Source organism: Crassostrea angulata, chromosome 4 (genome assembly GCF_025612915.1).
Source record: "Crassostrea angulata isolate pt1a10 chromosome 4, ASM2561291v2, whole genome shotgun sequence".
Taxonomy (NCBI): domain Eukaryota; kingdom Metazoa; phylum Mollusca; class Bivalvia; order Ostreida; family Ostreidae; genus Magallana; species Magallana angulata.
This window is the reverse complement of record NC_069114.1, coordinates 7,580,939-7,593,996: the sequence shown is the minus strand read 5'-3', so window position 1 is coordinate 7,593,996 and position 13,058 is coordinate 7,580,939. Positions and strand designations below refer to the sequence as shown.

Here is a 13,058-nt window from a genome sequence, read left to right as displayed (position 1 = left end):
ATTTATAAGCACAAATCGAAGAGAGAGAGAAAAAAATATGCATGTCCCAGGTGACTGCATTATATAACTAGTTTTTAATAATATTTGTTTTTAATTTGAATTAACTAATAAAGATTCTTTTTTAAATTCATATGTACAATTTATACACCTAGTATTTTCTCCAGCTAATGATAGAAAGACAATTGATGAAAACAGAAGTCCTTGCTGCATAAAGGGTTGTGCTAATTTTAGAAGCATCTCTTTAAGATACAATTAGGTCATCTCTAAAACTTTCCTCGCCTCTCTGTCTCAGCGGGACATTGGTCAGTTGCTGTGGTAACGGAGCTCTCTTACACAATTTTCGTGTTATTTGATATCAGGTCAGTGAGTTTCCACCACAACCTCGTGTTCTTTGGACAAAGAAATCACATTTAGTTTTCAGTGCTTGGGCTTTTATATCACCACAATTAACTGATGTAAGTATGCATTTTACATGTTTTAATACATTTTTTGTAACTTTAAAGTATAAGTATATATACAATGTAGCATGTACTTTACTACTGTATTCAAATTTATTACTGCAGCGAATTACTTTGTAAGATAGGATATATACCTATATAAGCTTCATAGATGTACAAAGTTTAAGGGTATTTATGTTCAGTTTTATAGTAGTAATCGGATTCACACATGTACTGTATAATCTTTAAGTAATTCCATTTTAATCGATTTATGACACTCATTGAGGTAAAATCAATTTTATTACAGATTACATGTATTTGCAAAACATAGACCTGTCTTAAATACATACGTAGCATTAACTTTTAACAGTATTTGAGATTTGGCAATTGAAAGACCTTGTTTTTAAGCAAAAATGTCTGATAAAATTGAATCATACTGGACTCTTAGGAGAGGAGTGCTATCACGAATTTCAGATCACTTGTCTGACTTACAAAACCAATCTGACGAGTCACAGGACTCATTTCAAACTGGGAGTGTAGAAGGGCAAAGTCATGTACATTATTCAGGGGGTGCTAGTGCCCAGGATACTGGCAGGGTACATACTAGTGGGATTGACTCAAGTGACATAACTTATGATAGTGATAATGACATGGCCGACACCACAGAAAGGGGTGCAAATGAAAATTGTGAGCCTGAAGAAGGTGATAATCTTGAAAATATGTTTCATCCTCAAAATGTATGTAGTGAAACAGATGATGAAAGTGACTCTGATCTTGAACAGGAAAAACCTCTCTCTCAAAAGCTTGGGGAGTGGGCTACAAGCTTTCAGATACCTAACAACGCATTATTAGATTTATTGACTCTTTTGAGACAGTATTTCCCCACACTGCCCAAAGATCCAAGGACTCTCCTTCATACTCAATTGAACTATGATGTGTCAGATTTGGCAGGAGGGCAATATTATCATTTTGGTATTTTGTCAAATTTGTCACAGAGAGCTGAGTCACAGTTACATATACTTGATGACGGATTCAGCTTTTCTCTTCAAATAAATATTGATGGTTTACCACTTTTCAAGAGTACAAATGATCAGTTTTGGCCGATTCTTGGCAAAGTTCAAAACTTATGTGACGAAACACCTTTTATAATTGGTATTTTCTCTGGGCAAAGCAAACCAAGTAATTTGAATGATTATTTGCAAAAATTTATTGGTGAATTCAAAGCACTAACTGACAATGGTTTTGACCTAAATGACAAACATTTCAATGTGAAATTAGATTCCATAATCTGTGATGCACCTGCGAGAGCATTTGTTAAGTGTATCAAGGGTCATTCCGGGTATTCAGGATGTGATAAGTGTACCCAGTCTGGTGTTCATGTTGGCAAAATGACTTTTCCCGAGACCAATGCACCTTTAAGAACTGACGTATCATTCAATGCTTTAGAAGACGATGAACATCACAAAGGCTTATCACCTTTTGTAGAATTGAATGTTGGCATGGTTTCACAGTTCCCCCTTGATTACATGCACCTAGTCTGTCTAGGAGTTGTTAAACGTATGCTGTTATTGTGGAAAAAGGGCCCTTTAAGGTGTCGATTAGGGTCACAAGATATTAATCAAATATCCGATTCATTGCTCTCTTTGAAAAATTATATTCCATGTGAATTTTCTCGCAAACCCCGTTCTTTAGATGTCATTGACCGCTGGAAGGCAACAGAGTTTAGACAGTTCTTATTGTACACTGGCCCATTAGTCTTACTGAATGCTGTACATCCCAACATATACAAAAATTTCTTGCTCCTCAGTGTTGCCATGCACATTTTGTTGAATGAAAGTTTATGCAATGTATACAATGCCTATGCACACGACCTTCTTGTTGCCTTTGTTTATCACTTTGGTCAGTTGTATGGCAATGATATGATGGTTTATAATGTGCACGGACTGGTTCATTTATCAAATGATGCTGCTAAATATGGCAGTCTTGACAACGTGTCATCGTTCCCATTTGAAAATTTCTTAGGAAAGCTGAAACGCATGGTTCGTAAACCATCTTTTGCATTGCAGCAGATAATACGTCGACTTTCTGAACAACGTTACATGAATCCTTCCAACAAGAAAGCGAAGGAATATCCAATTTTAAAAAGAGAGCATGCATTAGGGCCAATACCTGATGTTCTAGCAAATGGCATCCAGTACAGGTCATTGGAAACTGACAATTACAGTATAAAACTTAATGCTAAAGATAGTTGTTTACGTGTGAATGGAAAGATTGTGGTTGTGAAAAACTTGATACAAAAGGATGCTGATGTTTTCATTGTGTATCAGGCATTCAGGAATACTGAAGACTTTTTTGGTACACCTGTCTCATCAAATTTACTTGGAATTCAGACGGTGCATGAATTAGAAATGCAAGTCAGTTTCTCAAAACTGAACCAAATACAATCAAAATGTGTATTGCTTCCATATAAAAGAAAGTTTCTAGCAATTCCATTTACAAGTAACATTTGGTGAGAAGATATGATTTGGGATGCTTAAAACCAAGGTCACAAAAAGTGTTTGTCAATATGTTAGAATAACTTTGGAACTAAACATGAGCATTTATATGTTTATGTATTGTAATTTACTATTTATAGATATGTATATATGCATATATCCATGATAGGTCTATGTATGCTGTGGTTGAATTCACGGATGGCCTAGAAGTAGAGGTCATACCAAGTGCATGGCTGACAGAAAACAAGAAAAAAGCTTACTGGCCAATGTGGAGGAACATGACAAAAGTTCAAAGCGCAATAAAGCAGTGTTTAAAACCAGGAGCAGACTACATGTGCTTGGATATCAGAGTGCTCTATGAATCTGGTAAGATAAATGTTTTATTGTTAATATTTAATATATCATATAAAAATGTTCAAGCTTTTAAATTATTTGAATGATTTTGAATTCATGGTTTTTTTTGTAATCTTAATTAAAATGAGGTAAACAATTTATCAAAATGTAAATCTGTAATGTTTTAATCGATAAGTTTTTTCCATTTAAGTACATGTCTATTTTTATCTTAACTAAAATGTGAAGATTAATGGTATGCAAAGTGTTAATTACATGTTGTTTTTGTAATTTTAAAAGACAACTTTGACAAAGCAAGATCTAAACTTGCCAATGCGGTTATGACGTCATCTCTTGAAACCACAGACGGCGAGGACGCATCAAGAGAAGAAAAGGGCCAGAAGAGAAAGAAAAGGTACATTATTCATTACAAAACAAGTCAAATTTGATACAATGATTTATATATGTATATAATAGATGTAAATTGGGAAAAACTCATTCATCTTATGTAAATTTCAGGCCCAATCCAAAATACAACAATTTATCTTCATCAGAGGATGAAGAGGATGACGACTCAACACAACTGAAAAAGTTAAGAAGGTCCCCGCGGAAAAATATTAAATCCTTCCCGGATCTTCCACCCCTTCCGGAACTACCCATACCAGTGACTCCTCAACCATCTCCATCATCATCATCATCATCATCTTTGCCAAAGCAAAATGAGCCAAAAAGAAGACTAATCAGTTCACCCTCAACAGCTGCATCACCCCGGGCAACACCTGAGGTGTCCACAAAGCCAAGAGTATCAGGTTAGTTTTTAAACCTATCTTTGTTGCACACATTTATTATTATTAAAGGTATTATTTAAGGTAATATCTAGATAATTTCACTTTTAATAAGAGATTCACCTATTTGTCTTTCTAGCCACGGACATCAAGATTATTTCTATAATCGAAGATATAAAAGGACAGGTCAGGTTTAACACCAAACTTTTGCAGAATATTCTGGCAAAAGTTGAGGTTGCAGCCCCCGTGGCAGAGACAGATCAAACTTTGGACATTGGAATTGATTTCCCATTAAAGACACTCAACAACTTGGATGCATTGGAAGAGCAATTAGAAGACAGTGGGATAGTCAGAGCGTTGGTATGTCACCTATGTTTTTGAATTTATTTTTTTTATCATAAGTGTCCTCATATGGTTGCATTTTATTTTCATAATTATAAAATATTTAGTCTCACTGCAATAATAACTTATATAAATTTTATTAAAGCTTCCAAATCTAACAGCAATAGGAGGAGACTCTCTTCAGTCCAGTGTGAGGCGGCTCCTCTCCTTTCTAATGACCAATGACCTTGCACAGCAAATAAACTGGAAGGGAAAGGGCAAGAAAAGAGGGTTTTCAGCCCTTAAGTTGAAACCCATTGTGCTAAGTAAGTTCTAATTTTTCCGTGAACAAATCGAAGTCTTTTTAAATGGTGGTAATGCTTTCAGATGGAATTGGTCTACTTTGCTTTTTTTATTCTTGCAAAACATGTTCCGTTTTAAATCATATTGTTTAAAATTATATATTCTTATAAATATTCTATACAAATACATTACATAGTGAGTTTGTTGTTTCACATAAATTTCCAGTACGTCATTTGCTTTAGAGTTTATCAGGGATATGGTGTATTACTTATTTAAACATCTCTTACAGAGGCTGTGAGGAAAAACAGATTTTGTGCGCAAGCAACAGAGGCCGATGTTGAAAAAGTGATTAAGGACTGGCTAAGATATTCTGCCGACCGCGATGGTGGACGGAAACGACGAGCAGAAAAAAAGAAAGAAAATGCCAGAACTGAGGCCGAGGCTGATGAATCAGACTGAAAAACAAAGAGTCATTAATACTCCATTTCATTTACAGATGTATAAATAAAGTTTATATTTCATTCAAATGTTTTATTAATTTTTAATAAGTTTTACTTACATGCTATTTGCTAGGTTACCATAAAACAACTAGTATTAAAATATCGATTTTTTAATTGATTGGGATGTGGAAAAATAACTTAAACAAAATCAAGGATGCTGTCAGCTGAGGAAAATGAGATAACCTAAGTGCTGACTAGTTATTTGCTAAAAAAATTTACAGAACAGGAACCAAATTGAAATGTAAGCCAACGCATTACCAACATTTAAGAGATTAAGTTGGGCCAACGTTGGGCCAACATCAACCAAGAGATTTAATAGCTACACCAACGTTGGTCCACTGTTGGTTATTGGTATGTGTCATATATTGCTTACGTTGGGCCACTGTTGACCCAACAAATTGGGCCATCGTTGGGCCGATTAGCAAAATTACATTGGCCCAACGAAGATTGCCAACGTTGGCCCAACACAACGGGTTTTGTTGGGCCAACGTTGGCCCAATATAGACATGCTATCTGGGTATTGAGCTGAATTTAATTGACTAAACACAAATAGTGAAATAAAATCTGAACCGACTGAATTGAAAACGAAAGGAAAATACATGCGATAGCTTGTGATATTATTCACAATGCAAAAAGATTCGTTAAACTGTTAAAACTGGTTTTCATGTGAGATCGCTAGAATGTGCACCTGAGCATAACCATGCCAGGAGAGGCGATCGTGGACGAAACTAGCTGATATGTCGAAAAAGAAAAGTATGAAAGCGACTTTGTAAACGTTTTAGTAAATAGATAGCCAGTGATGTACTTAAATGGTTTATCTGCCGCTTGGAAAACTACTCATAGCTTTGCTTTACGATGCTTGCTTATTCTGATGACCGATCCTGTACGTGTGTAGATTTAAAACTCATCGTTACCAAATTAGAACAGCAGTGTTACCGTAAAAGTGTATAGGCCTATACGTTTGTTACAATTAACAGCGAGCCTCGCAATAAATGTTGATTGACCTCAAGCAGACGAAATTGTGAGAAGACGCTTACTTTACTATTTAGTGAATTAAATAATATGTATTGTTTATATTTGAAGGTAAACCTTTTAATTTTTTTATATTTATAAAGTTGTCTTTTGCATGCTGACAATTAAACAGACACAACTTTACACTTTGTTGACAGTTTATTTCGGAAATTCCCGTTCTATAAATAGTGTTAAATTTAAAACAGATGAGAAAAGTAGATCCGGCAAAAATTCTATTGATGCAGGTATCAAAGACATTTTTCGACCAAACAGAAGCGCCGATATCTTATCAAACTAATAAATATTAAATGATTTTCATTTTACAGCGCCCCTTTTCAAATTTTCTCTCCTAACGCGTTATACCACTTCGGTATACGGTCCGACCATATTTTTGCATCGAAATGTTGTGCACGTTCTAAAATAAGCCTGTCACACCACGTGCTTATGAATATTTCAAATAAATTAGCATTTATAAGCAATACTTTTAAATGCGTTTGATTTAAACTGTATAATTTGCATAAAGTATATAACTTTTGTAGCTTAATGGAAAAACACAAACATTTCTTTCTTAAAAAAATTTTCATTTAAAACGGCATACATACTTTTAACTTCTTTAAATTGAGATACGCCCCTCTGCACTAGAAAATAATGCTACGTGACATCCACTTGAGCCCCAGACTCATTACATAAAATGATCCTCATCCTTCAATACGTAAATGATGCTTGGAAGAAGGTCCATTACATACATTATTTAAAAAAAAAACTCACTTTTTTTACGGTAGACGTACAGCATAAAGGATGAAAAAGAAACAACGACGATGATGCTCATCATAATCAAGACCCAAACGCAGTCATCCTTGTTAATTCCTGATGTTCCGTTTGAAGAACTGTAAATTTTTAAAAATTATTATTTTCCTTTTATCCTTTTCACAAGATAGAGATAATTCAGATGAGAATACTTGGATACTCTACAAAGTAAGTACTGTAAACCAACTTTTACTTGCGTGCAAGAATTTTTTGCGAGGTTAGCGAGAGCCCTGTCGTCGCGAATATTTCTCGTCGCAAACAAATCCTTTGTCTATAGTTTTAATAACAATGCAGGTCTGGAAAAGGCTTGGTCGCGAACATTAGTCGTCGCAAACCAGTTTATCGAGATAATTAGTCGCCGCGAATAAAAGTTGGTTTATAGTATGTTTAAATTCGTTTATAATTGCTTCGGTTTTTTGTTTTTTTGTTTTTGTTTTGTGTGTATGTGTGTTTTGATTAGATAAACAAATAATTCATATGATTTTTACTTTACTAACGTTACTACATTTACTTAACTTTACTTAACGTTATACCTTTTTTCTGACTTAATTAACCTACCTTTTACAAGATTGATTGGCCAGGAAACAACCATTACCAATAGTTATACAAGCTGGGTCTGTAAAATACAATTGAATGTACAGATGGCTCAATGGTTCAGTCTTTGCAAGAGAAAGGTGCTCTTAACTGTGAATTTTGTTACAATTGGACCCCGCATGGGATAACACTCGATGCCTGATTTACAAGCAGAGTTACCCCCCCCCCCCCCCAAAAAAAGGAAGAAGAAAGAATTAGTTCCAAAAACTTTAAAGTCTAAGTGCTTTAATTCGAGTCAAAATAAATTCAGATATTCAGATAAACTCAAAACAAATTTTCTGGAAAATAAAAGGATATGGAGTAGTCCACAGATAAAATGAACTGGACTATTGAGAACGGGAAATTAGAATACGTGGAGGAAGTTAAAAAGGACACTAGTCCATTCGCGGATCTTTAGCGCAGGGAGGGTGGTCGTTGAGGTGTTATGTCAAAAATGTGTCTCTGACTTTTCCCCTGAAAACGTTTAAAATATCACTTGGACATCGCCCCCTTCCCTCAGCAACTTGTTCTGGATGCGCGCACGTAGTAAGCAAACTATAGAGCGCATAAAGAATTACCTATTTTTCACCTAGCATGTGAGTGAGAGACAGTTAAATAGTTCATGATAATTCTGATGTATTACTGAAATGGAAACATCTTGACATAGTGTTAATTCTAAATTGTTTAGAATGTGCATCCATCCAGATGGAATTTCGACAATTCATGTGCTCCTCAAGGGATTCAAAGTTTTATGTAGGTTTATATACATGTATACATGAACAGGTAACTGCAATGTTCAATTTGTGATACGAAAAATGAAATCCTCTCATGGTAAAAGGGGTTTAATATTTAATTTACATGTGAAGAATATCTGGAGAAAAAAAATGACAGTCTTATCTGACTCCATAAAACTGATTTAATTATGGTAGTTGTTGCCCAGGTGAGCGATGTGGCCTATGGTCTAATTGTATTTTAACCTACGTAAGCATTTTTTTCAAATATTTTTGATAACTTTGTTGGAACGTAATATAACATGCGGAAGTTACTACTCTTACAGTCAAAGATTCTTCTGCTTTGAAACGAGGTATTGTGACATCCATCTATGAAGTGACTACAGCTGTATGCATCAACGTATGAACCTTTTCTTTTTAGGTATAAACACAAGCCTGAAAGTAAATGAACGTTTTTCTATCTATATATTTTAAACCTCATGATAAAGCCATTTTTTCAATAAACTCATAGAAAAGTTATGCAAGTATACGTACATGTATATCTTATTTTACATCATATGAAAGATAAATATATACATTTGGAATGGTATATATGTAGGATGAATTTTAAGTAACTGCAAAAGGAGCACACGCAAAAATAACCAACGTCTTGTCTGTACCTTCCTGAATCCATATAAAAGGTGCCGTGTAACAGAATTCTAACAGCTCCGTGAAGTTGTCGTTCGGTAAACACGTGTAGCCATTAGTCGTGTTACAGTTGAGAGTTGATGATCTTTTGTTCCACTCTGATTCATTTCCCGGACAAAATTCTGTTGAATACACTGGAAACTTATATCCCTCTAGCTTTTTCTGAAAGATCAAAACAGATATACAGTACCGATCAGACCCAACCTAACAGAAAGTAAACCCCAACTAAACCCTGGGTTTACTTTCTGGGTTTACTCTGGGTTTACTAGAGTGGACCCAGAGTAAACCCAGAGTTAATCCCAAAATGAATGACAATTTTTTCAACATTTATTAAGCAAAATATTCATTTTGATGTTTTACAACTGCTTAGCCTTCCAAAATTACGATGTTTACGCAATTAAAGTTCTTTAGGGGACCAGAAATTTGATCTAATGTCACTTTTGAACGCAAAATATATTGTAAATTTTTACAGAGAAATTAAATTATATCCTGCGCAAGCGCGGGATAAGACAGTTTATGTATTATTTATGATAGAATGCTTTCTGTACGTGGTCTTTATTTATTTTTAAGTTTTTTTTTTGATACGGTGGACTGGAAAAAAATATGAACTTGATTATTTATTTTCAACCAGGGAGTGGATGTATAGTGCGTTGTATCTCTTTTCTATTTGTTCTTTATGTCTAATCTCATATTTACTCTTGTCACTGTGCCAAATAAGAATTTCAGATAAAAGACTGCCCCCTAATCAACTACAATCAATCTACACAATCTATCCATGTGTCGCAATTCAGCGTATAAGGTTAACCTCTAATCTGTGGTGGTACAAAAATGTATGTCTCTTCGAGAATATGATGTTGACATTGAACGGAGGCTTGCTTGTTGCTCGCAACGAGATCGCATGAAAAAAATGACAATAACAAACCGTGAATGATCTCAAAAATCCATTAAACGAAATATAAATTCAAAGCAGAGCAACACAGACCTCAGCCAGCATTCAACCCATCTAACTGTTGTTGTACTACGCATTAAACTTTTAACATCATTTACAAGTATCTACAAAAGTATTCGATTGAAGTAATTTTATCAAATGTTTACGAAGACTCGTTAAGCAAGCAAATGAGTAAAACTTTTACTTACACACGTATTTAGAACGATTATGGAGGAAAAGAAATATATCAAAACCAGAAGACATAATTTTGTGTAAAAACTCATCTTCTCTTCTTAGATTCTAAAATGATTGGTTGTCGTTTGCGCTGTCAACTGTCAACCTAAAATAAAAAAATCTCATAATTGAAATACAATTTCGTCGTGTCTTTTATAGTGTATGCACTTTTAGAGGAAACGAATGTGTTTTATCTAATTACAAGCTACTAGATAGAACATTTGTTTCTCCTTTAAGGAGCAATATGTTATAGATTTAATGAAAAACACACATATTTACTGATAATAGTTACCAAACATCAAAACGAAATGATTTAAAATCTTTAAAAACTACAAATAAACTATTAAAAATTATACTCGTATGTTGCTAGCAATCCACGTAAACACCTGCACCTTATATAATTTACTCCCAATATAAAATCCAAATCTGGTTTCTTTCAATGCAATACAAAGCTCATCACTTATTCAATGCACAACAATAAGCGTTTCTCATCTTAAAAAAAAAATAAGTGTAGATATAGAGATGATTGAAAATTTAAAAAAAAACCGCATGACTTTCGTTCAAATTTTTGGACGGAAATTCGAAAGAACAAAAATATTTTTTGCTTTACGATGTAGAAGCATGTCATTAAGCAATTATTGCTGTTGTGTATAAACGCGTACCTTTACACACAGATGTACTTGATTTCTTGTGTTCTCTAGTTTCATTTTGTATTGTATTATCTAGTAAACAAAGATATTCTATTTGCCTTAATACTGGTGTATAAGTTTAAACACTTTCAAAATGTATATGTACCCTTAACCCGTTTATATTTTAGAAACGTTAATTCGTAAAAGGCACCGTCCACCATGTTCCTTTTTACTCGCTCCTATCCCTACCACCCTATATATGTTAATGACGTCTTACCTGTAAAACTTTTTTTCAAAGTGTAGGTCTCACCTTTGTTGTCCTAGATTTTACATCGCCATAGCTACTCGATTCAGATAAAATAATCAAACTTCGCTCACTCAATAAACTGAGAAAAAAATAACATTAACAATATGCAGGCGTTTGCATTTTACACTTCGGCCATGAGTTCTAGATGAGAAATTTAGTTTTAAAGTTAAACAAGACTCGTTGATTGGCACATGTTCAAGTTTTATTATCATCGACCTCGATTCAACAAGCGGGTTATTTATCTACAGTCTGTCCCAAGTTATTGCTTATATCACTTTTAAATGATTTTTAATAAAAATACACACACTGTAAAAATAAAAATACATGCAATGAAAGCAATGCAATCGAAATCAATAAAAGGGGAGATATTTAAGATATATTGATGACATATAATCATATTTTACCCATAAAAGTTCACAGGAACGAAAATAGATTTCTAACGATATTTATGATGGGAAATGTTTACGTCTTTTCACCATTCGGAACTCACTCGGAATACATTGCACAATTTTTCAAGGTTATTATCCGGGCTATTTTGTGGCTGACGTAATGCACAATCCCCGTAGACATTCTATTTTGGGTAGTGTAATGAAGCCTGAAGCAGTAGAGGGGGTGTTTTAAAACAGATCATCTGGAAATGTTTAATATTAGTGGATACACGTAGTTTTAGCACAAAGATATTACTGATTATCGAAATTTCAAGCGAAAAGTAGTGGAGGCAACAACTCGAAACGAATTCTTAGGGATTATACGAAAAAAATTAAGACAAGTTAAACACAAAGGGTGGAGGATGTCTATATGTACCTTATTCATTTTTACTAGTTATTTAAGAAATAAACAGCAATTTAAAAAGTTCACTGGGAAATGAACTTGCTTGGTCACATGATGATATCCCATGAAGCCGATGTGAACTTGGTTGGTCATTTGATCAAATCCTGTGAAGCTCGAAGGGCTTCTCAGAAGATTTGATCACGTACTAACCAAGTTCATATCCCAGTGAACTTTTTAACATTGCAAGGCTTCGTTTTACAAAAGAACGTACTACCAATTATTGAATGCTTATTAAATACAAACTAATCAATGTTTTATTACATTGGCTGTAAAATATAACAATGGAAATCCAAATATATATTAATAAATAATTTTTAATATAAAAAAAAACCCATTTCTTCAAAAATCGTTTCATTAGACTCAAAATATTTACAACTGTGTCGTAGGTCCTTTTGTAAAACACGGTCCTCTTTATTACTTATATTTAGGTTTGAAAATGGCAAATCGTTCAGAATCATTTATACAACCTTTTTCGTACGCTTACAATGTTGCAACCGAAAAGAGATAAGCGCTTGGAGTTATCATTGTGACGTCGTGATAAAGTGAATACTGAATTGAGAACATATTTGTATAGATTCCACTGTATTTTTAATTATCTGCAATTTTGACAGGGACTTCAAAAATACAACAATAGCTTGGACAACATATACATGTTCAATATTCTAATTTCAGCAGTTTTTGTAATAATAGTAAACATTCATGATTGTCAAGTTTGATTATAAATGATGTTTTTTTTATAATTTCACCTATATATTGGAATGTTTAAGGGGGAACAGAGTGTTGGAGTGTAAAAGTATTTGCCATTTTACTTTTTTTAAAAACACCACAACATTAAGATGTCCTCTACAGCACATATAATTTTCATGTCTGCTTTCGTATCATGCAAGGGAGATATTTTGATTGGAATTGCCCCCCTTTTCTAACATTATAATTTTTTTGACAATTACAATTTTCTGCAATAATTATTGTATTTGATGGTACTTATTTGCAAATTATATTCATTGATTTTAAGAACGGAAACAAATTTCAAAATCATTTACATTATTGGCGTTTTTACATAGCAATTATAAAATTTTATCAAAATATTGCTTAATTAATCAGCACTTCTTTTGGAGTTTTTGGTTTTTAATTTGAACATAATGTGATGAC

The 13,058-nt window shown here is 33.7% G+C and overlaps 1 protein-coding gene and 1 pseudogene across 1 annotated transcript; one reads left to right on the top strand and one right to left on the bottom strand.

The window, feature by feature from the left end:
• LOC128180168 (uncharacterized) overlaps nucleotides 1-11,204 on the bottom strand; it is a 40,731-nt pseudogene extending 29,527 nt beyond the window's left edge.
• LOC128180169 (uncharacterized) lies at nucleotides 355-5,192 on the top strand. Its single transcript, XM_052848054.1, has 7 exons — nucleotides 355-455; nucleotides 3,102-3,298; nucleotides 3,563-3,677; nucleotides 3,782-4,071; nucleotides 4,187-4,407; nucleotides 4,535-4,694; nucleotides 4,961-5,192. Coding segments are annotated over exons 1-7 (1,155 nt in total). The 5' UTR covers nucleotides 355-453; the 3' UTR covers nucleotides 5,131-5,192.
• Nucleotides 11,205-13,058: the final 1,854 nt, after the last annotated feature.

What these genes read in the sequence shown, in the direction of transcription:
- LOC128180169 (XM_052848054.1), top strand. An exon ending in GGCCAGAAGAGAAAGAAAAG is followed by an intron (nt 3,678 to 3,781) that starts GTACATTATTCA and finishes TGTAAATTTCAG; the next exon opens with GCCCAATCCAAAATACAACA. An exon ending in CACAAAGCCAAGAGTATCAG is followed by an intron (nt 4,072 to 4,186) that starts GTTAGTTTTTAA and finishes TTGTCTTTCTAG; the next exon opens with CCACGGACATCAAGATTATT.